The 22,418-nt window shown below is 44.1% G+C and overlaps 1 protein-coding gene across 3 annotated transcripts in view; it reads left to right on the top strand.

Moving 5' to 3' along the window:
- Window positions 1-22,106, top strand: part of LOC145359288 (glycylpeptide N-tetradecanoyltransferase 1-like) — a 71,489-nt gene extending 49,383 nt beyond the window's left edge. For 2 of the 3 annotated variants that reach the window (XM_080213838.1, XM_080213837.1), the window contains exons 5-12: window positions 1,462-1,553; window positions 3,192-3,308; window positions 5,434-5,604; window positions 7,006-7,114; window positions 14,722-14,892; window positions 16,183-16,350; window positions 17,789-17,926; window positions 21,694-22,106. In XM_080213838.1, the coding sequence (XP_080069964.1) occupies window positions 1,462-1,553; window positions 3,192-3,308; window positions 5,434-5,604; window positions 7,006-7,114; window positions 14,722-14,892; window positions 16,183-16,350; window positions 17,789-17,926; window positions 21,694-21,714 (987 nt within the window). In that variant the 3' untranslated portion in view covers window positions 21,715-22,106. The remainder of the gene's footprint in view (window positions 1-1,461; window positions 1,554-3,191; window positions 3,309-5,433; window positions 5,605-7,005; window positions 7,115-14,721; window positions 14,893-16,182; window positions 16,351-17,788; window positions 17,927-21,693) is intronic. The other variant, XM_080213839.1, reaches the window with a different exon arrangement.
- The last annotated feature ends 312 nt before the right edge of the window (window positions 22,107-22,418 follow it).

Below are 22,418 nucleotides of genomic sequence, written 5' to 3'. Positions count from 1 at the left end.
AGGTTGTTCTTGCTATGGAGGGAATGCAGCAAAGGTTTACCAGACTGAATCCTGGAATGGTGGGAGTGACATGAGGAGAGATCGAGTTGGTTAGGATTATATTCGCTGTCATAAGGGTGGACTCTCATAGAAACATATAAAATTCTTACAGGACTATACAGGGTAGATGCAGGAAGAATGTTCCCAATGGCGGGGTGTCCAGAACCATGGGTCACAATGATGAGGATGCCAGGTGAACCATTTAAGACTGAGATGAGAAACATTTCTTCACCTAGACAGTAGTGAATATTTGTAAATCTCTACCAAAGAAAGCTGTTTTCACTGCATTAGATAAAGCTTTTGGGGCTAAAGGGATCCAGGTATATGAGGAGGAAAGTGGGAACAGATGACTGAGTTGGATAATCAGTCATGATCATAATGAATGGCAGAGCAGGCTCGAATGGTCTATTCTATTTGCAGTGTTTCTATATTGAAGTTCATAACTTGTATTATTCTTGTAAATCTCTATAAATCTGTAATGGTATAGCTGGGGTGAATTGATATTATTCTATAGTTAACAGGCGGTCCTGCAACTTTGTTCATTCACATCGCTAAGCAAAACGTAGCAATTACAAACTATTGAGCCAGGATGGTAACAACAGTTCAGCTGTTTACGCTGTTTCTCTGAATCATTTCAAAATTTTAGAACTTGCAAATACTTCACAAATTATCAATAACTATTTAATCAATGGTCTGTGATTCTAACAAAATATACAATATCTCATGCTTCACCCACACTGCAGTGTGTTTGTTATTCAGTAGCCAAAGTTGATAGCAGTTTGGGAGAAAGGCAAGTTAGGCTGCTGCAGAATTTAATGACTTTTAGATGCTTCAAATGGCAGGGATACAGGCACAAAATTACGATTTATGACATATAAAAGGTTTGCAAGAAAAAGAACTCAGACATCTGGCTACAGTAGGGGTACCATTCGCATACACATGGGGCAAGGTAGGTGTAGGAAAATGCTTTAAAATGGTGGCGCAGGCTCGTTGGGCCGAAGGGCCTGTTTCCCATGCCAGGTTGTTCTTTGTTCTATCTACCATTTGGAGTACTGGTGCCAACAATTGAACCTCAGAGCTCATTTTGTTGGGCTGGACCAGGACAAGTTAAAAGAACAAGACCTCCGAGCTGAAACCAGGACACTCTCTAAGTGTCTCTGCTCCACAGCAACCATTACTGCCTCTGAGCTCACAACCCAAATTACTCACCCCAAGACCCTGCTGAGGCTGCTGCGACCCACAGCTTGATGAACATGGGAGAGGGATACCCAAGGTTTATGTGCAGCATGCACTGCATATTGGAAAATACACTAATAAAACTTGGTTTGAATTCTGATGTTTTGGGGCTCCCGCTTGATGTATTTTGAAGAGTTCTGCTACTACCCTGAGGTGAGTCTAACCTATTTGTGTTTGAACACCCAGTTAAAGGAACTGTACACTCTGCTGAATGAGAACTATGTGGAGGATGATGACAACATGTTTAGATTTGATTACTCACCTGAGTTTTTACTGTGGTAAGTAGAGCAATGGTTGCATCGGTTAGAGATATAAATTTGCTTTCAACTACGAGAAAAGGTGTCTCAGTTCCAGCTCTAATCGGTGCTGCTCCTGACCAGGACATGTTAATATTCTTGGATTAAATAACATCACAATTAACATTGTCAAGTCAGGGAACACCATGATTAGGTGCAAAGTATGGCTGTCTGCATGTGCAGTAAAAGGCTTCAGCACAACCTCAGGAAAGAATTGTTGAACTATAACATGAGGGAGAGTGGAGTGCTGTATGGTGTGAGGGATTACTGAGATGTATTGTGGGACATGGGATTTCATATAGCCGATAATCCTCACACTGTAACATGAGGGAGGGAGGACACCATATGATGTATAGATTACTGAGATTAATGTATAGATTATGATGTATGGGTTACACGTGGGTGATGGATTAATGCATTAGTGAGTTTGGAATCTCATATCTACTAATATTTTGCTCTTTATTGAGTAGAAGTTATGAACCTCTACTCCAAATGAAGTTGTCACCCTTTAAACAAAAAAAAGTTTAGAAGTGGAAGAACTTAATGAAAAAGATTTAAGTAATTGTGATTCAGTTTTGTAAGTGCATCCCGATTGATCTTCCTATTGAAATGATGTTTCATAGAGTCATAGAAACCCTACAGTGCAGAAAGAGGCCACTGGGCCCATGGAGTTTCCCTAAAATCTGAACAAGTTGGCAAGAAATTTGAATTTGACAATCGTAGAAGATATTATCAACATTAATTGATGGGAAGAGAACAATTTAGGATGCCTTTTGACTATAAGGTACCCACTTCCAGGGCACAACAACTCAGTAATCCTTGCACATTATGGTACCCCATTTCCCAGATTTGTTGCTTCAGTAATCTTTGCGCTTTATGATCCACCATGTGATGTAATGTTCTATGTTCATTTACATGAGTTATGTTAGTTTTAATGTTTATTTATTTAGCGTCACAGTAGGTTTATATTACACTGCAATGAGGTGACTACGAAAATCCTCTAGTTGCAACCCTTCAGCACCTGTTCTGGCACACTGAGGGAGAAGTAAGCACGGCCAATGCACCTAACCAGCACATCTTTCAGACTATGGGAGGAAATCGAAGCGCCCATGTAAACATGGAGAACGTGTAGACTCTGCACAGACAGTGACCCAAACCAGGAATCAAATCCGAGTCCCTGGCACTGAGGCAGCAATGCCAACCACTGTGCCACCCTATTGGTGTTGCTGAAACAAGTTTGTTCAACGTACTTTCTGTGACATTATTAAAATGGACTTGTTAATCAATGTCTACCATGTTTACTGAGCTGAAGGGAAGTAGAAACTCAGTACTAAGATCAACAAGGAGAACCCCATTCATCCAGTTGTGGCTGGGATCTGATTTTTGTTAGATCTGAAGAACAGCTGTTGAAGGTGTTGGAAATGCGTAGGCTGCTTCCTATCACTCACCAGTGGGTCAAGTGCTGAGCAGTGCATTGACAAAGCAATGCTGGGGCAAGTGAGTGTCTGTTTTAGCATAATTCCGATACCCACCAAACAGGCCACAGGTGCTTTCACGTTACAGCAGTTTCCTTGGCTGAAATTCATCTCCTAATGTGTTATTGTTCTGCTCCTTCTCTAGGGCTTTGCGTCCTCCTGGCTGGCTGCTTCAGTGGCATTGTGGTGTACGAGTCGTCTCCAACAAGAAATTAGTGGGTTTCATTAGTGCCATTCCCGCTAATATTCAGATTTATGACCAGTATGTAAGCTTGTATTTAACTATTGGGACTAATCGCGAGTAAATGTTTTTTTTCTGTGGGATGCAAGTTTAAGGTTTTTATCAGATCAGCCCTGATCTTATTAAATAGCGGAGCAGGCTCAAGGGGCTGGCTCCTTGTTCATACAAAAGAACAAGCTGTAGATAAGTGAAAGAAGGGAGCTTTAGACACATCCTGGATAGGTGTAAGCCATTACAGAAAGTGAAGCTTCCCTCTAGATTCTTTTGATTCATGTTCCTCTCACTTCTTCATCTTGCCCATGAGGCCTTTATCCTGCTCTCTAAATAACATGCCCACTGCATTCTAATTTCCTTCCCTGGCCCCCATTGCTCAATGATAACTGGTTCCCTTTCCTCAAGTACCATCTCCCACCCCACCCCTTCCCATCAAATCTGTTGTCATTACTCAATCCCCCTGTCCCTACTCAATAAACCCACTTTTGACCGCCTCAGTTTCTGCAATCTAATCATTCTCATGGACTCTCTCTGCCTGACACAGACTCCCTCTCCTTGCAGTTTTACCACCTTTTAAAGGAAGCTTTTTTCAGGTGAGGAAGAAATTGTAAAAGAAACGGATGGAGATTTTCTGAGTAGGAGATTGAAATAGGTCAAGGCTTTATAATTAAACTGGAAAGGAGGCCAAAATGGATGAGCTGGAGGTACACATTTGCACTGTACCGGAGAGTAGGTGAGCAGAACACAGAGTTAGACAGGATCAAGTTCTGGAGGACTAGACAGAAGTATTGAAATTGGTGGAACGGTGTATAGGAAGCCAATAATGGTGTGAGAGCCTAGAGCAGAGTATGGAAAAGGACATGGCAGCAAACTTGATAAGTTGCAGTTTGTGAAGACCATATGGAGAACTTTGACATGGCCAAATCTGAACAGCTAAGGAGTGGAGATGGGTAAGATTGAGGCATACAGACTTGGGAGTAAGAGTGTGAGTTTGGAGCTCGGTGCAGAAAGACACTACACACAATCAGCAAATGTCAGTTGCTGAAGGAGTGGGGGTTTCGAAAGAAGCCAAGCACGTGAGTGGCACGGTAGCACAGTGGTTAGCACTGCTGCTTCACAGCTCCAGGGTCCTGGGTTCGATTCCTGGCTCGGGTCACTGTCTGTGTGGAGTTTGCACATTCTCCTCGTGTCTGTGTGGGTTTCTTCCGGGTACTCCAGTTTCCTCCCACAGTCCAAAGATGTTAGGTTGTTTGGCCTTGCTAAGAAATTGCCCCTTAGTGTCCAGGGATGCATAGGTTAGAGGGATTAGTGGGTATAAAAATGTCGGGATATGAGGGTGGGGCCTGGGTGGGATAGTGTTCGGTGCAGGCTCGGTGGGCCAAAGGGCCTCTTTTTCTCACTGTAGGGTTCTATGATTCTATGGCTTCTCACCATTGAAGGCAATTCTTGCTTATCCAGTATTTGACACTGGCGAAGATGTCAGAGGCTGTTATGGTGACTGTGGTCACCATGACCTGTGCATCAACTGAACCCTTGCTTACTAATGTGTTTTTATTCATTCACGGGCCTTGGGGTTCGCATTTATTGCCCATCCCTAGTTGCCTGGAAATCAACCACATTGCTATGGCTCTGGGGTCACATGTAGATGAGACCAGTTGAGGACAGCAGATTTCCTTCCCTAAAGGGCATTAATGAACCAGATGGGTTTTTCTGACAATCAACAATGGTTTCATGGTCATCAGTTGATTCTTAACTCCCGATTTTTTTTTTTAACCTGAATTTGAATTCCACCATCTACTGTGGCAGGATTCGAACCTGGGTTAGCTGGGTTTCTGGATTAACAATCTAGCGATAATCCCACTAAGCCATTGGCTCCCCTGTAATTAAAAGGCAGTGCTAACCACTGTGCCACTATGCTGCCCTCCTCGATAGTATGCCAGGCTGAGAGATTTGGGGTTTTAGGCAGTGAGTGGGTGGGGTGCTACTCACTCTTTGGGAAGTGTTGTCAGGCTGCATTAGGTATTGAGGGGGGCTCTAACATTGAAACCATTTCTCCACAGATGCTGCGTAATCTGCTGTTTCTGTTTGATATCCATGTTTTTGTTTTGTACTGGTAAAAAAAATTATGTTCGAATTTGTTCTTTTTTGACAGCCTGAAGAAGATGGTGGAGATTAACTTTCTGTGTGTGCATAAGAAGTTGCGCTCTAAACGGGTGGCTCCAGTTCTGATCCGGGAGATCACCAGGAGAGTCAACCTTGAAGGCAGCTACCAGGCTGTATACACTGCAGGTGTGGTGCTGCCAAAACCTGTAGGCACTTGCAGGTAAGGTCCATGGTTAGCCCATCCCATTGACCAATAAGTGCAAGTCTTAGATTCATAGAAACAGGAGTAGGCCATTCTGCCCCTCAAATCTCATCCACCATTCAGTTAGGTCATGGGTCATCTTTGACCTTAACACCATTTCCCACACTATCCCCATATCCCTTATCTTTCATCTGATGCACCCATCACAATAATCATCATTATCTACCAGGAAAGGTACAGCATGGCGTTAGAGACACCATATAACTCTTTCTACACTGTCCCCACCAAACAAGCCCAGGACAGGTTCAGCACAGGGTTAGATGCAGAATAAAACTCCCCCGACACTGTCCCCATCAAATACTTCCAGGACAGGTACAGCACGGGGTTAGATGCAGAGTAAAACTCCTCCTACACTGTCCCCATCAAATACTTCCAGGACAGGTACAGCATGGGATTAGATACAGAGTAAAGCTGCCTCTATACTGCCCCCATCAAACACTCTGCTATCCCATCTGCACTTGGCAAGAGGTTGAGCTAGTGGGCGGATGGTATGGGTGTTGCGAAAGGTGGGAAGGTAAGATTCCTGGGTGCAGTGAGCTGGAGTCCTGGGGTGGATGGAGATGTAATCAGGGGAAGGGAGTGTTGCCAGATGCAGGGATAGTGAGTACGTATGGTGGAGAATCCCTGGGTGTAGCAAGCTCTGTTCTTGTATTTCAAACTGCGGTGTGCCACTGGGCAGATGAATTGCACCATTTGCTGCAGTGGTACAGCACTGTACAGAAAGCGGTATTCCTGCAACCTACCCTCCTATGGTCTTCAGTGGACCAGGTGTTTGATGAACCTTGGGCCTCCATGTGTGGCTGCGTGGCTGGGGAGCACTGAATGATCTGAAAGCTATTCTGTTTTCCCTACGCTGGTGTCCAGTGACAAAGTATGGTGGTGATACTCTTATCAGACCCCAGCATCTCAGAATAGACAAATCCATTCTGTTCACAGTGGGGTGAGTAGTGATAAAGGAGCAATCAGCTCTTTCCTGCTGATGGTGTGGCGATAAAATGCGATGTACTATCACACTGCGGCACAGTGTGTTAATATCCCTGCAGAAACTGTGGTTTGAGAGCCATGGGCATTGTTAAAAGTGACACACACTACTCAGGGTAAGTTGTTCATGTTAAAGGGAGTGTACAATCTTCCAATCACCTCTGGCAGCAATCAAACCTCTCTATTTTTCTCTGTCTCTTTCCCTGTAGCTGCTATGTAGTTGCCAGTATGCTGTGTATAATATGTGGCATTGCTCGTGTGCAGTCTGAGGTGTGGTGCAGTGCCAAGTTTGGACTTTGGCCAAGCCACTAATAGCTGTGAGCGAAGCTCTCAGTTCTGTCAGTGACTGACTGGCGTATTCTGTGATCTGTTGGGCAGGTACTGGCACAGGTCACTAAACCCACGCAAACTAGTAGAGGTGAAGTTCTCCCATCTGAGCAGAAACATGACTATGCAACGAACAATGAAACTATATAGACTGCCAGAGGTGAGCCTTAACACTATATATCTCTGTAAAATCTATCTGTGAGCATTACTTGTGTATATCAAACCCGCTGCCTCCAATATTACAGGTGAATTGTTGGGTCTTTCCTCATTCTTCATTGTTTGTTTCTATATTTTTCTAATTGGCAAATAACCAGTCACATTGCTTGCTTCCATTATTTTCTACTTTGAGTTTGAGCCTAGTCCTTCCACAGACAGAAACTCTGTCATAAAGGCCGTGACAGCCTCTTTCACACGTTTAAAAAAAAAACGTTAATCACACAAAACGTTTCCAAAAGAATTGCAGATTTTCCCTGAGTTTTTGATGTTCTCTCCATTCCACGGTGGCACGTTCCCTCAACTAGGGCCCCAACTCGTATATGCTTCACAATGCCCAAGAGGACCTTGGAGAGGAAAATGAGATGCTAAATGGAATGAGAAAGATTCATTCAGAGCATCACTTCAGGTCAAACTTTGACTATGCTGGTCAAGAGTGCCAATTGAGAAGCGGCAAATACAGGAGCAGTGTTGTGATGCACCCTGTACTGAGTCATCAATACATGAAATAAAGTAGCCATGATATGGAGATGCCGGTATTGGACTGGGGTGAGCACAGTGTCAGAAGCTTACTGTGCTCCAGGTTGAAGTCCAACAGGTTTATTTGGAATCACAGGCTTTCAGAGTGGTGATCCGTCAACCGGTGAGTGAAGAGTTGGGTTCGCAAACGGCGTATATAGACAAAGGCACAATTGCAAGATAATGCTTGAAATATGAGTTTTTACAGGTACAGAGAGTGAGAGTGGAGAAGGGGATAATCGCAGGTTAAAGAGGTATGAATTGTCTCAAGCCAGGACAGTTAGTAAGATTTTGCAAGCCCCCAGGCCAGATGTTGGGGGTTCCACGTTGTATGACGTGAACCCATGATTCCAATTGAGGCCATCCTCTTGTGTGTGATGATGTTGCCATCATCATCCAGTCTTTTCAGTTGTTTTATCAACAAATTCCATCCCACCATCAGACTCACCATGGTCTACTGTCCAGAATCGGCTGCATTCTTGGACACATCTCCATCAAGGATGGACACCTCGTCACTTCACTGTACCACAAGCCCACTGATAACCTCACGATGCTCTGCTTCTCCAGCTTCCACCCTAAACATTTTAAATAAACTATCGCCTATGGACAAGCCCTCCATAGATACAGGATCTGCTCAGACGAGGAGGAATGCAACAGACATGTACAGACGCTGGAAGATGCTCTCATAAAAGTGGGATACGGCTCTCAACTCATCAATCAATAGTTCTGATGCACCATAGTGAAAAACCGCACTGACCTCAGAAGACAAAGTTGGGACATGGCCAACAGAGTACCTTTCGTCGTCCAATACTCCCCTGGAGCGGAGAAACTACAACATCATCTTCAAAGCCTTCGTGTCATCGATGATGATGAACATCTCACCAAGGCCATCCCCACACCTCTACTTCTTGCCTTCAAACAACCACGCAACTTCAAACAGACCATTGTTTGCAGCAAACTACCCAACCTTCAGAACAGTGACCACGACATCACACAACCCTGCTACAGCAACCTCTGCAAGACATGCCAGATCATTGACATGGATACCACCATGAGAACACCACCCACCAGGTACATGGTACATACTCATGCGACTCAACCAACATTGTCTACTCATACGCTGCAGGAAAGGATGTTCCGAGGCATGATACGTTGGCAAGACCGTGCAGACACTACGACAGTGGATGAATGGACACCATTTGACGATCACCAAGCGGAAGGGTTCCTTTCCTGTCGGGAAGCACTCAGCAGTCAAGGGCATTCAGCCTCTGATTTTTGGGTAAGCGTTCTCCAAGGCGGCCTTCAAGATACACGACAACGCAGAATTGCCGAGCAGAAACTGATAGCCAAGTTCCGCAAGCATGAGGACGGCCTCAAACAGGATTACATTACATGGAACCCCCACCATCTGGCCTGGGCATGCAGAATCTTGCTAACTATCCTGGCGTGAGACAGTTCACAGCTTTTTAATCTGTGATTGTCCCCCTCTCCACTTGCATTGTCTGTAAGACTTGATTACCTGTAAAGACTCGCATTCCCACCATTATCTTGCAATTGTGTCTTTGTCTGTAAATGCCATGTTTGTGAAACCTATCTCTCCATTCATCTGATGAAGGAGCAGCACTCCAAAAGCTCGTGCTACCAAATAAAACTGTTGGACTTTAACCTGGATGTTGTGAGCCTTCTTACTGAAATAAAGTATGGAGACGTGAACATTGGAATCAATGGCCTGAATAGCTTCACTGATCTACACTTGATTAAATATGTTGCTCAACTGATGAACAGAAGGACAGGGCTAATCTCCTCCAGCCCTACAACCTCTAACTTTGCACTCCTCCAATCCTCTGCCACACTTTCCCCACCTTGATGCCTTAAAATATCCAGGGTTCTATGCCCTGAATAGTGTGTGGGTTTTCCCCCTCGCTCCCCCTGTTCCAACAGTAAAACAGTACGGTGTGAGTACTATCTTTCTGATGAGAGTCTGGCTTCCTCTTGTGTGGCACTAATTGAAAAAGAAATCTTTCCATGTCCTGACCAACACTTAACCTGGAGCCAACAACCTTTAAAAGAGATTACCTGGTCACCATTTCAAAGAACCATAGAAAATGGGAACAGGAGGAGGCCATTCAGCCCTTCAAGCTTGTTCTGTCATCCATTATGATCATGGCTGATCCAACAACTCAATAATCCATTGCCACCCCCTCACCCTGAATATCTTGTTAGCTCAAGACTATTTCTAACTCCTTAAAAACATAGTTTCAACTGCTTTCTGTAATAATGAATTTTATAGGCTCACCACTCTCTGGGTGAAGAAATTTCTCCTCATCTCAGTCCTAAATGGTTTAACTCGTATCCTTAAACTGTGACCCCCCGATTCTGGACTTTCCTGCCATCAGAAACATCCTTCCAGCATTTACCCTGTCTAATCCTGTTAGAATTTTATATGTTTCTAGGAGATGTCCCCTCATTTTTTTTTTCTGAACTCCAGTGAATATAATCCAAACCGACTCGATCTCTCCTCGTACACCAGCCCTGCCATCCTAGGAATCAGTCTGGTAAACCTTCTCTGCACTCCTTTCTGTAGCAAGAACGTCCTTGCTTGGATAAGGAGACCAAAACTGCATACAGTATTCCAGGCATGGTCCCACCAAGGCCCTGTATAATTGCAGCGAGACATCCCTGCTCCTGTACTCGAACCTTCACTATGAAGGCCAACATACCATTTGCTGCCTTCACCATCTGCTACCTGTATGCTTACCTTCAGCGACTGTTGTACAAGGGCGCCCAGGTCTCATTATGCATTCCCCTTTCTTAATTTATAGCCTTTCGGATAATCTGCCTTCCCACTTTTGTTACCAAAGTGGATGACATCACATTTATCCATATCATACTACATTTGCCAATCGTTTGCCCATTCACTCAGCTTGTCCAAATCACGCTGAAGCATCTTTGCAATCTCCTCACAGCTCACCCTCCCCACCCAGCTTTGTGTCATCTGCAAGTTTGGAGATATTACATTTAGTTCCAGCATCTAAATCATTAATATATATTGTGAATGGCTGGGGTCCCAGCACTGACTCCTGTGATACCCCACTAGTCACTGCCTGTTTATTCCTATTCTTTGTTTCCCATCTGCACTACGCTACCCCCAATCCCATGTGTATTAATTATACATGCTAACCTCTTGTGGGACTTTGTCAAAGACCTCCTGAACATCCAAATAAACTACATCCAGTGGCTTCCCCTCTTCAACTCTACTAGTTACACCCTCAAAGAATTCCAGTAGATTTGTCAAGCATGATTTCCCTTTCGTAAATCCATGCTGACTCTGTCCAATCCTGCCACTGTTTTCCAAATGCTCTGTTATTAAATATTTTAGAATGGTCTCTAGCAATTCCTAGTACTGATGCCGGGCTGACTGAAGTTCTCCGGTCTCTAATTCCCCATTGCCAGCGAGAACGGCGAACCTGGAGCTCAGCCGAATCTCCATTCACTACAGCGGGACTGGAGAATTTAGCAGCGGGTGAGGTCGAAAAATTCTGGCCATAATTCTGTTTTCTCTCTACCTCCCTTTTTAAATAGCGAGGTTCTTTAACTACCCTCCAATCTGGAGGAACCCATCCCAGGGTCCTCAGAACCTTGAAAAATGACCACCAATGCATCCACTATTTCTAGGCCACGCAAGTACTCTGGGATGTAGATTATCAGGCCCTGGGCTTTCAATTTCCCCAACACCATTTCGCTACTAATACTTGTGTTATTCTTTGTGAAGACAGAACCAATGTTTCTAGTTGGTCAGGCATTCCTTTGTTCCCCATTATAAATTCTCCTGTTTCTGACTGTAAGGGATATACGTTTGTCTTCACCAATCTTTTTCTCTTCACATACCTAAACATCTTTGGACAAATAGAAGCTCTTAAAGTCAGCTTTTATGTTCTCTGCAAGCTTACTCATGTACTGTCCTTTCCCCTTCTTAATCAATCTCTCCGTCCTCCTTTGCTGAATTCTAAATTCTCTCAATCCTCAGGCCTGTTGTTCTTTCTGGCCAATTTCTGTCTCTTCCTAGGATCTAATGCTATCTTTAATTTCCCTTGTAAGACATGCTGTTGCTGTTTGTGGGATCTTGCTGTGGTGCAGTGTGTCTGCCAAAGTTCCTGATATTACAACATTGAAGGGGGCAGCACGGTGGCACAGTGGTCAGCACTGCTGCCTCTCAACACTAGGGTCCTGTGTTCAATTCCGGCCTTGGGTGACTGTGTGAAGAAAGACATGGGGAGAACAGGCAATGTGGGTTTCCTCTGGGTGCTCTGGTTTCCTCCCACCGTCCAAAGATGTGCGGGTTAGTTGGATTAGCCATGATAAATGCATGGGTTATGGGGATGAAAGAGGGGTGGGCCTGAGTAGGATGTTCTTTCAGAGAGACGATGCAGACTCAGTAGGCCAGATGGCCTCTTTCTGCACTGTAGGGATTCTATGGTTAAGTAATTACGTGGCTTTGAAATGGTGTGCAGTTCGTAAAGTTGCTCCATCAACAAACATCCTTTTCATTAGGAAGCTTCAATAGATTTTTGGTGTCAATGAAGGCTGCAGTTCAACCAGCTGCTGGTAGGTGGTGCTGTTGACATGAACAATTAAATGTTTTTGCTGTGAATGGCGCCACCAAGGGTACACCTGTGGGACTGCACCTGGTAAAGTGCGCAGACAGGCAGGAAATTTAAAATGGATCGCAGGAATTTTCCATCTGATCAGTGTTCATGGAAAATCAAATTATCTCTTTGTCAGTGCGATTTCCCCAAACCCAAATTCCTGAGTCAAATATGATCAATATACGTAGAGAGGATTCCGAGCAGTCCTCAGTGCCTACCTGCTAAATCCTGACACTGATGCAGTGTGACTGAAGCGCTGGTAAGCCAGTTGAGACCATACAGTGCACTGTCGCCTAACGCTTGTTGCTGTTCCCCCACCACCTGTCTTAATGTGGCAGTCCCAGGAGTGGTAACACTTGCGGTTGAGCACGAAAGATTTCAGGAGCTACACCCCAACAAGAGCGAGCACCTTCTGTGGGAAGAGGAAGGGAAAATGGAATGCTTTCACCCAATAAGGCATTGGATCAGTAAAATGTTCTGGTGCAGGAGGAGGACATTTGGTCCTTCGTGATTGTACCAGCTCTCCGAATGAGCAACTTGCGTAGTGCTATTCCCTGCCTTCGGCCCATAACTCTGCACGTTTTTCTTGTTCACTAATGCCTTTATGAATGATTCAGTTAATGCCTTCATCACACTCGGACAGTACATCCCAGACCCTAACCATCCGCTGTGTGAAAAACCTGTTCCTCATGTTGCTATTGCTTCTTCTGCAAATTGCTTTAATTCTATGCCCTCTCGGTCTTGATTTTTATTTTTACAGGTGGAAGCAGTTTCTCCCAATCACCACCTGTCCAGAGCAGTTGTGATTTTTGAATATCTCCATTAAATCTCCTCTCAGCCTTTTCTACTCCAAGCAAACAGTCCTAACTTCTCCAATCTACCTTCATAGCTGAAGTTTCCTCGTTTTCCTGAATCTTTTCTGCACTCACTCCGATGCTTTCACATCCTTCCTAAAATACAATGCCCAGAAGGGGACTCAGTACTCCAGCTGAGGCTGAACTAATGTCTTACTCTTGAACTCTGTGCCTCTGTTTATAATAAAGCTTACAAAGTGTCTACCTGTCCAGCCACTTTCAGTGACGTATGCACATACACACCTGTCTGCTCCTGCACTCCCTTTAGAGTTGAAGAAAATTACAGCACAGGAACAGCCCTTTGGCCCCCCCAAGCCTGCACCGACCATGCTGTCTGTGTGAACTAAAACTCGCTACTCATCCAGAGACCATATCCCTCTATTCCCATCCTATTCATGTACTTGTCCAGGCACCCATCACCCTCTGTGTAAAAAAAAACTTGCCTCGTACATCTCCTTTAAACTTTGCCCCTCGCACCTTAAACTTATGCCCCTTAGTAATTGACATTTCCACCCTGGGAAAAGCTTCTGACTATCCACTCTGTCCATGCCCTTGTAACCTTGTAAACTTCTATCAGGAGTTGCAGCCATTATTTTATATTGTCTGCGTTTTTCCTACCAAAATTAATCACTTCACATTTGTCCCCATCAAACATCTTCAACCACTTGTGCACCCAGTCTACTGCCAGTCCCTTTGAAGTTCTACACGACCCTCCACACAGTTCACACTGTTTCGTCATCTAAAAATGTTCCATTTGTGGTCTGTACGTCAAGGTCTAGATTATTAATGTACAACAGGAAAAGCAAGGATCCCACCCACTCCTGAGGAAATTCATTACAAGCTTTCCTTCAGCCATAAAACATCCATTCACCACTGTTCTCTGTTTCCTGACATTCAGCCAAGTCAGTTGCTATTGTCCCTTTTAATTAATGAGCTTTAACTTGCTGACAGCATCTCACAACAGACTTGCATCAGGTGCCTTTTGGAAACCCATATGCATCACATCAAGAGCTTTGTCTTCATCAACCCTCTCTGTTACCTCAACAACAAACTCCCAAGTTAGTTAACACCGTTTTTCCCTTAAATCAATGTTGGCTTTCCTTGGTCCTGATTTGTCCATGCAACTATTAATACTGCCCCAAATTATTGTTTTGAGGAGTTTCCCCACAACTGTAGTTATATTGACTGGCTGGTGGCCTCTGAGCTTGATTTTATGTCCTTTTAAAAAAAGAGCATAACATTTGCAATTCTCCAATCCTCTGGAACTACCTTTAAGTGAGAAAGATTGAACATTTGTGGCCTGTCCCTCTGCAGTTTCCACTCTCTGTTCCTGTCACTCTCATGGCTGAGAGCTATGGAATTAGTTACCAAAGTGGGCAGTATAACTGAGGTCAGGGCAATTACAAAACCTTTCCAGGCACAGAGAGGGTTTGGGGTCATGATGAAATGGTATTGATAATCTTGGCATAAGAAGCAGGTTTTGTACCTTCTGCCTCACTGTGTAGATTCTGATTTCTTTTTCTCTAATGTTTCAGACAACAAAAACGCCTGGCCTGAGACCAATGGAGCGCAAGGATGTGGAGAGTGTGTGTAGGCTGCTGCAGGAGTACCTAAAGCAGTTCTATCTTACCCCAGCAATGAACGAAGAGGAGGTCGCTCACTGGTTCCTACCTCGAGAAAATATTATAGAGACTTACGTGGTGGAGGCAAGTCTGACTCACTGATTTTCAGGGGCTATGAAAATGGTCATTGACACACCTTTAACTCCTGGATTGTGGCTGAGAGATCAGCCAGCAGCTCTGAAAGCCCCTGCTGGGATGCTGATGTAACTAGGTAGCCGAGGCACTTGCGTGCAAAATGACCCAGTTCCATATAGCAGGCAGTTAACTTCAGTTAGCTTCCATCACTGTAGAGAGGTGCCGCATGTAACCCATTAATGGGCCAGACTCAACTGGAGCAAAATACTGCAGGCGCTGTAAATAAAAACAGCAAATGCAAGAGATTTCAGCAGGTCATTCAGCGTCTGTCGAGTGAGAAAAACATTTTGAGCCTGTTGTAACTTTGTCTGGAGGGAGGAAGGGAGCATTGTTCCTCTGTGCACAGAAGCTGCCAGGCCTGCTAAATTTTTCTAGTACTTTTGCATTTTGCCTCAATTGTTCAATACAGTCTTGTCAATGATTTGTTTCTGTAATCCTCCATACTTAGCATTTCTAAAGTTTTGCAAAGTAATTTTGTTTTTGTTCTCTTGGTTCTGAGCACAGTATTGTCCATGTCTTTTAATTCCTGATATGCAAAGACATAATCCCAGTTATTGTCACCTACTGCTCATAGAAGGCAAGCATCAATGGTCAGCAATAAAGGCTGGAGACAGTAGTTTAGGGCACTCCTTCCCTGTGGAACCCACACCAGAGGAGAAAGCAACAGCTTCAGCTAAAAAGGAGAGAAAATTTGAGAGTGGATGCTCAGGCTCTGGGGCTGACTCTCATGGGGGAGGAGGTGGGTGACCCAAGTAAATGCGCCGCCCCCGCCTCCCCCCACCCCTGAGCCATGTGACCACCAGAGCCCCAGTCCCTGGGACAGTTTCTCAGATTTGCAAATTGGTTCCCAAATGTTTTGATGTAGTTATTGAAATAGTTCACCTGTGGGTCAAAACGTTACACAGCTTTGTGGCTGGGACTGAGGCACAGAGAATATAATTTAAAATTGATAGTAACTAACAAAAGGTTGGTCTGCCCAGCATGAAATGGCTTTCAGAGTGGCTTCTGTTCGCTCGTCCGCAGGTTTATTAAGGAAGCTGCAGGTTGATGATTAGATTCTCGCCTTGTGTAAAGGTGTTAGATAATCTTATGAAGCGGTCAGTTTGGCTATTTGCCTGTGACTGCCTGATCCTGGTACAGGCTTTCCAGTGGACAGATGATGCTGCGAGCCCTCCAGGCTGTTTGGCTCCTCTTTTAATACACAAATAACTCGCTGTTCTTCCCATCCTATTTCTGCAGGGCGCTGATGGAGAATTGACAGACTTTTTCAGTTTTTACACTCTTCCTTCCACCATCATGCACCATCCTGTTCACAAGAGCCTGAAGGCTGCTTATTCTTTTTATAATGTCCACACCAAGACTCCTCTTGTCGACCTCATGAATGATGGCCTCATCCTTGCAAAGTCGGTGAGTAACATCTTTTGTTCGCCTATCAAGCAAAATCAGGAGCTCCCCGGATCAGTTAACATGAGAAGATTGAGGAGTGAATCAGGACTCGGCACTCAGGCGAGCAGCCCAATATTTCAATAGCCTGGAGCCAGTCAATTTCATACTGTTTCACTGTCTCTGAGTTGCACTCACAACCTGCCTGATACTGTTTACATCTTCAGTCCAATACTTCATGTATAAAATGTTGCTACCCTTCCCCTTTAACACCCCACCTCCCACCATCTCCCCTCCTCCTTCCCCCCCCTCCTAGATTTGGCCTGCTCCTTACAAATCCCCCCACCCAATCCCTCCCAAAGCCACCATCAGCTGTGCAAATTATCACAATTCTTCACTGCACTCCATCCTTTACTACAGTTACCCAAACCATTGCTGACTGCAGTAGAGCAGTTAAGAGAACTTCATTTCAGTGGGAATCTTTGGTCTGTCAGACAAAGCTCCCCCATCCCCGCCTGTTGCATAAAGAAGCAAGCTTGAGATCAGTTTAAAAACCTCATTGCAAATCCTGGAGTTCTCAGCAGCTGTGAAAGCAGGACAAGTCCTCTAACCATTTTGGTGATGTCGGAGTGAAAGCGAAGGGTCCTCGATCCTCAACACTTTGGTGTTGAGCAGGTAATCTGAATTAAAAACAGAAAAGATGGAATTACTCAGCAGGTCTAACAGCATCTATAGACAGAGAAAGCGAATTAAGGTTTCAGCTCGGTGACCTTTTGTCACAGCAGTCCGAGTGTTTGATCATATTGTTGCCTGAAGTTGAGGGCATGGTGGGGTGAGAGCGTCTTCCCAAAGGCAACAAGATTTGGGACTGTTGAATTTAACTGTGCTTTGACACTCTACGCTCATAGTGGTCCATATGTAATGCTGTGGTGTATGCCCAGGGTTTGTACATACAAGCACTGGCTGCCCTGTCTTTCAATGGTGCTGTCTTCAATTGTAACGATGTTGTTACTGTGCATAGATTGTTCCTTTATGTTGACGTAATCGATGAAGCTAAAACTGACAAGTGCTCCAGTCTGACATGGAAATGGGTTATGTCAAGCAACTGCTTCATTCGTTTGAGTCCACAGCACCAGGCATCGCAATATCTGGTGCGATAGGTGCTGCACTAAGAGTTTAGCTGGGATATATTGCAAAGGGAGCTTTACTGTGTATCTAACTTATGATGTAGCTGCTCTGGAGGTGATGTTTCTAATGCTGGATATCTAAACTGAAAAATGTTCCACTCTCAGCAATAACATCTTACTTTAAACTGACAGAAATTATTTGTAAAGCCCTGTGTTAGCAGGATTGAATATTATTCGTTAAAGGTTTTGAGTGTTGTCTCTGTGTAAGTACCACAGGGTAGTTTTGTTCCAAGTCTGATTTTGTTACATTGATTTTTTTTTTCTCCCCTTAACAGAAAGGATTTGATGTTTTCAATGCATTGGATCTCATGGAAAACAAGACCTTTCTAGAAAAACTGAAATTTGGAATTGGAGATGGCAACTTGCAGTATTATCTATACAATTGGAAGTGTCCTAGCATGGCAGCTGAGAAGGTAACTCGGAACAAGCTATCTGAATGACTTATCTCGCACTCCTTATAAAAATAAGGAGGCTTCCATTTAAGATGAGGAATTTCTCCTCTGGTTATTAATCTTTTGGTTTCAGTGGAAGAGAATTCCAGTGAAGGCTGCATCATTGGATATATCCAAGGCTGAATTTGACAGATTTTTAATGATTGTGGAGTTGAGGGCTGTGGAGGCAGGGAAGAAAGCAGAGTTAAGGCCATAAACAGATCAGCCATGATCTTACTGAGTGATAGAGCTAACCCAATGGGCTGAATGGCCTACTCTATTTCTTGAGATGTGAGAACATGACTGTCAATTGGAATGAAGCAGAACATACTGAGTGCGTTATCTGGGACAACTTAACAGTTTATGGTAATGTGTTAAGAGAAGGCAGTATTTATAATGACCAGTGCCCTACTTAAGCCTGCTCTGTGGTCTCACTCTCTGTTACTTATGCCAGAACTAAATTTATCTAGGCATTGAGTCATGGGGGGCTGAAGTTAGTTGTATGCCAGCATGTGGTGGGATATTATTATCCTTTCCTTCAGACAGATTTCTTGGTAATTCTTCCTGATGCTGCTTGCAGCTGACCAGCCTTTTCCAATTCATGTTTACAACTTGCCGTGATGCAATTTGAACTTGTAGTACTATTGCTTTCTAATCCAATAGCACAACTACTATCGCATTGCCTGCGCGACTGCCTCACAACCTGGCCTCGTCCTGCCTTGCTTCAAGCACATACTCTCCAAGAGGGCAGCACACACCACCACTCCACACCGCTCCACTCCACTCCTCTCCCCTATTAGGTCCAGAAGTCTCTTTCTTCTTTTCCAAAGATCAACTTTGCCTGCCCACATCTTTTAACATTTTCTCCTCCTGGCACAGGATTGTCTGAAATTAAAAACAGAAAATGCTGGATAAATTCAACAGGTCTGGCAGCATCTATGGAGAGAAATAGAGTTAACATTTTGAGTCTTAATGACCCTCCTAAAGAACTCGAGGAGGTAGAAATATAATGAATTTTATATCTTAGAGAGGCAGGTTGAGGAGGTGGGGCAGAATGGAAGGACAGGGATAAAGGAGAGATTGACAGAGATGTCATGGGCATGAGACAAAGTAGGGTGTTAATGGTGTCATTGCTGTTGGTGGCAATAATGGTGTCTCAGTCTCATTTAAACTGTCCACTTGAGTGTCTTTACCCAATATTTCACACCTCAGGTTTCCCCTCTGGGTGAAGAGTCTCTGACCCTTCCCTCCCTTGTTTCAACTGTTGTTCCTTGGGATTTGAACCCTTCATCAGTGAATCAGTTATTGGGATCAACACCCATTCTTTAACATAATTCTATAATCAAATTGAAAAAGTAAATAATTCTTCTTATGCAGGTGTCCAATGCCAATCTCGTTGCGTGGAACTGATCACAGCTAATTGACAGTGGTGTTAACCTTCTGCCTGACATAGCAGTCTATACTGCACTTGCTACAGAGGAAGACAGTGGGCTAAGAAGGTGCATGATTCACTGGCCTGTTTTCTTCAACCCCTTTCCTTGCCAACAAAGCTTTTTCTTTCTCTTTTCCTACCAACTAGTTGTCAGCATCAATATTGGCCATCTTCATATTTCACTTGCAGCTGTTGGTGTCCTTGTAGTGGAGGTGTTGACACAGGAGATCATGACCCAATGACCAATTCACCATGTGGGTATACAGCCATTATCCATCTGATGAATGTGGTTCGCCAATGCAGATATTGTTGGCTAGCAATAAATGTATGTTGATGGAATTAGCATACTCAAGGACCTCTGAACGGGTGACCTTCACCCTGTTGAGAGATGCTGAGGATATGTCTGAGACAGCAGAGGTGGAAACTGTTCCATCTTTTCCCCTGGTTACTAAATGTTGTCCATGGCCACTGCTGTTGAGGATTGTTGGGGATTTTAATGTCAAATGACATATTGCTCGTGATTGTAGAATTTTGATGTGTGAAACTAACAACCACCTCCAGGGTCATATTGCCCAATGCTGGTAAATGGCATCGTGGCATTTTTCTTCTTAATGCTGATAGTTAAACTCTTCAGAGGTGGGAGAGACTGTCCATTTGCTGCTGCAGATGTTGGTCAGTGTGGAATGTTAGTGTGGCACAATCAGTGGAGAGTTAGTCTCTGATGAGGACTTGGAGTACCTTTTGTGTTGGAGTTCCGGTGAGGTAGATGGAACAGCCTTCCATCAGTCCTGGTATGCAAATAAATGCCCTTTGTAGGTGACGTAAAAGCAAATGGAAATCTATACCAAAGAATGCCAGTAGCAGAAGAGAACCGTGTTTGACCACACTCCAGATTTCAAAAGGGTGGGTTCTGATGTTGCATCATCAGAGCTGACCTTACTCATGGAAAGAGGTGTTTCCTCCAGCAGTTTCAGCGGATAGACAATTTACTCCAGAATGTCACAGAAAGTCATGTCAATTGTAAATCTGTCAAATCAAGTGAGGTGCACGGTTAGATGGACAACAGAATAGTCTTCATGCAGAATGTTGGTATGTATCCCTTGAAGGCTATTGAGTGCTCATGCTGCAGTCAGTTAACAAGACTGAACAGTGTAGAATTGTATATCCTTGGAGAGGATAAGAGGCAAAATAGATTTTATACCTCAAAATTGGTTTTCGCCTGTAAGATGGAGCCACCTATCAGGGTGGCACAATGGCTAGCACTGCCAGGGGCCTGGGTTCATTTCCAGCCTCGGGTCACTGTGAAGTTCACATGTTCTCCCCATGTCATTTTCTGGATGCCCCAGTTTTCTCCCACAGTCCAAAAATGTGCAGGTTCGGAGGATTGGCCATGCTAAAATTGCCCCTTTAGTGTCCCAAGATTTGTAGTTTAGGGGATTAGCGAGGTAAATGTGTGGGGTTATGGGAATAGGCTGGGAGTGGGCCTGGGTCAAATGCTCTGTCAGGGAGTTGGTGCAGAATGGATGGGCTGAATGGCCTCCTTATGCAATGTAGGAATTCTATGATTTTATGAAGTAAAGGAGGTGGGTAATGTAAATTATGTTACTAGTCAAAAAGTTTAGATTTTCCTACTGTTACCTCCTGAGTTGAAATTGTTGGCTGTATAGCAGACCCCTGGAGCAGTGAATTACTTGTTGAAGGTACAAATCAAGGCTGAAAGGCCACTGGAAGAATGAGCCTGCAGTTAGGGTGTCAACTCTGACTTGTGTGACTGACAGCTATAACTGGTGAGACAGACTGTTAGAAATAGCAAGTGTCACACCTGATGAGGGGGCGGTAAGATTCGCAGGGGGTTTCTCCCTAACCCATACTGTAATCTGATAAAGGCTGAGAAACACTGAAACCACCCTTGAGAAATGGTGTAAGCACCTGTTTGGGTTTGTGCTCCTGAGATCAGATGAACCCCAAATTAAATAAGTTGAATGGAGCAATGTGTGGTTCTTCGCTAGTCTTTGATATTCACTGTAATAAATGACACTAACCATTACAGGTGCCACCTGTCATAGAGTCACAGAGGTTTACAGTATGGAAACAGACCCTTCGGCCCAACTTGTCCCTTATTTTTCTACAACATCTCTAAGCTAATCCCAACTGCCTGCATTTGGCCCATATCCCTCTATACCCATCGTACCTGTGTAACTATCTATAGTTACATGTTATAAAACATGTCTCATTTATTAAAACTCTCACTATCGAGTCTCTTCTCTACTGTTCACCTCTCCATCTAACAGTGACATCTGCTGTTCTCTCTCCACAGGTTGGACTTGTGCTGCAGTAAAGTTGCCATTGTTGGAGCTGGAAAAAGCCACCAATCAGCCATATCAGAAATGTCCTCTGACCTCTGACCTCTGGCCTGACGGCGCTGAATCTAGAAGCTCTCCAGAAGTGGGAGGGAATGAAGCCCATGGAATTCTGAGGGAGTTTACAGATTGTACCATCCCACAGACATTTATACCCTGCCCAACTCTGTCAAAATCAAGATTATATGCATTATACATGATTTTAATAAATGGATTAGAACCAGTCAAAATGGAAAAGGCAATGTCAAGAGCGTGCAAAGATTGAAGCCATGTTTTTATCTCTTTTGAGCTTTGACCACAACTTTTCTCGTCCAAAAAAAAATACATCGTCTAAAATATGTCTCATTTATTAAAACTCTTAAGAATCCAATTGCTTTACATTTTAACCAGAGTAGATTTCTTCTCAGTGGATGAATGTTCCTGTTGCGGAGCCTTTGGGCAAACTCATTCATGGGCACATGTTAAGCAGTCTTGAGCAGAATCTCCTATTCAGTGGGTTGTATTTGCTGGGTGTTTCTGGGTTTTAGAATCGCAGGGCTTGAGTGGATGCTGTAAACGGAAACTGCGAACTGCCAGAAGTTCTTCCCTTCACTTAATTTTATACTTTCTGTTCAAAATATGAGAAAGGAGAGTTTTTGAAGAGTTAAACATGCCAAGAGTAATGTGCAGCTCTGAGCGAGGT

Source organism: Carcharhinus amblyrhynchos, chromosome 27, assembly GCF_965287045.1.
Source record: "Carcharhinus amblyrhynchos chromosome 27, sCarAmb.v2.hapA, whole genome shotgun sequence".
NCBI classification, from domain to species: Eukaryota; Metazoa; Chordata; class Chondrichthyes; order Carcharhiniformes; family Carcharhinidae; genus Carcharhinus; species Carcharhinus amblyrhynchos.
Note: the sequence above shows the minus strand (reverse complement) of the source record. Positions and strands in the feature narration are given on the sequence as shown.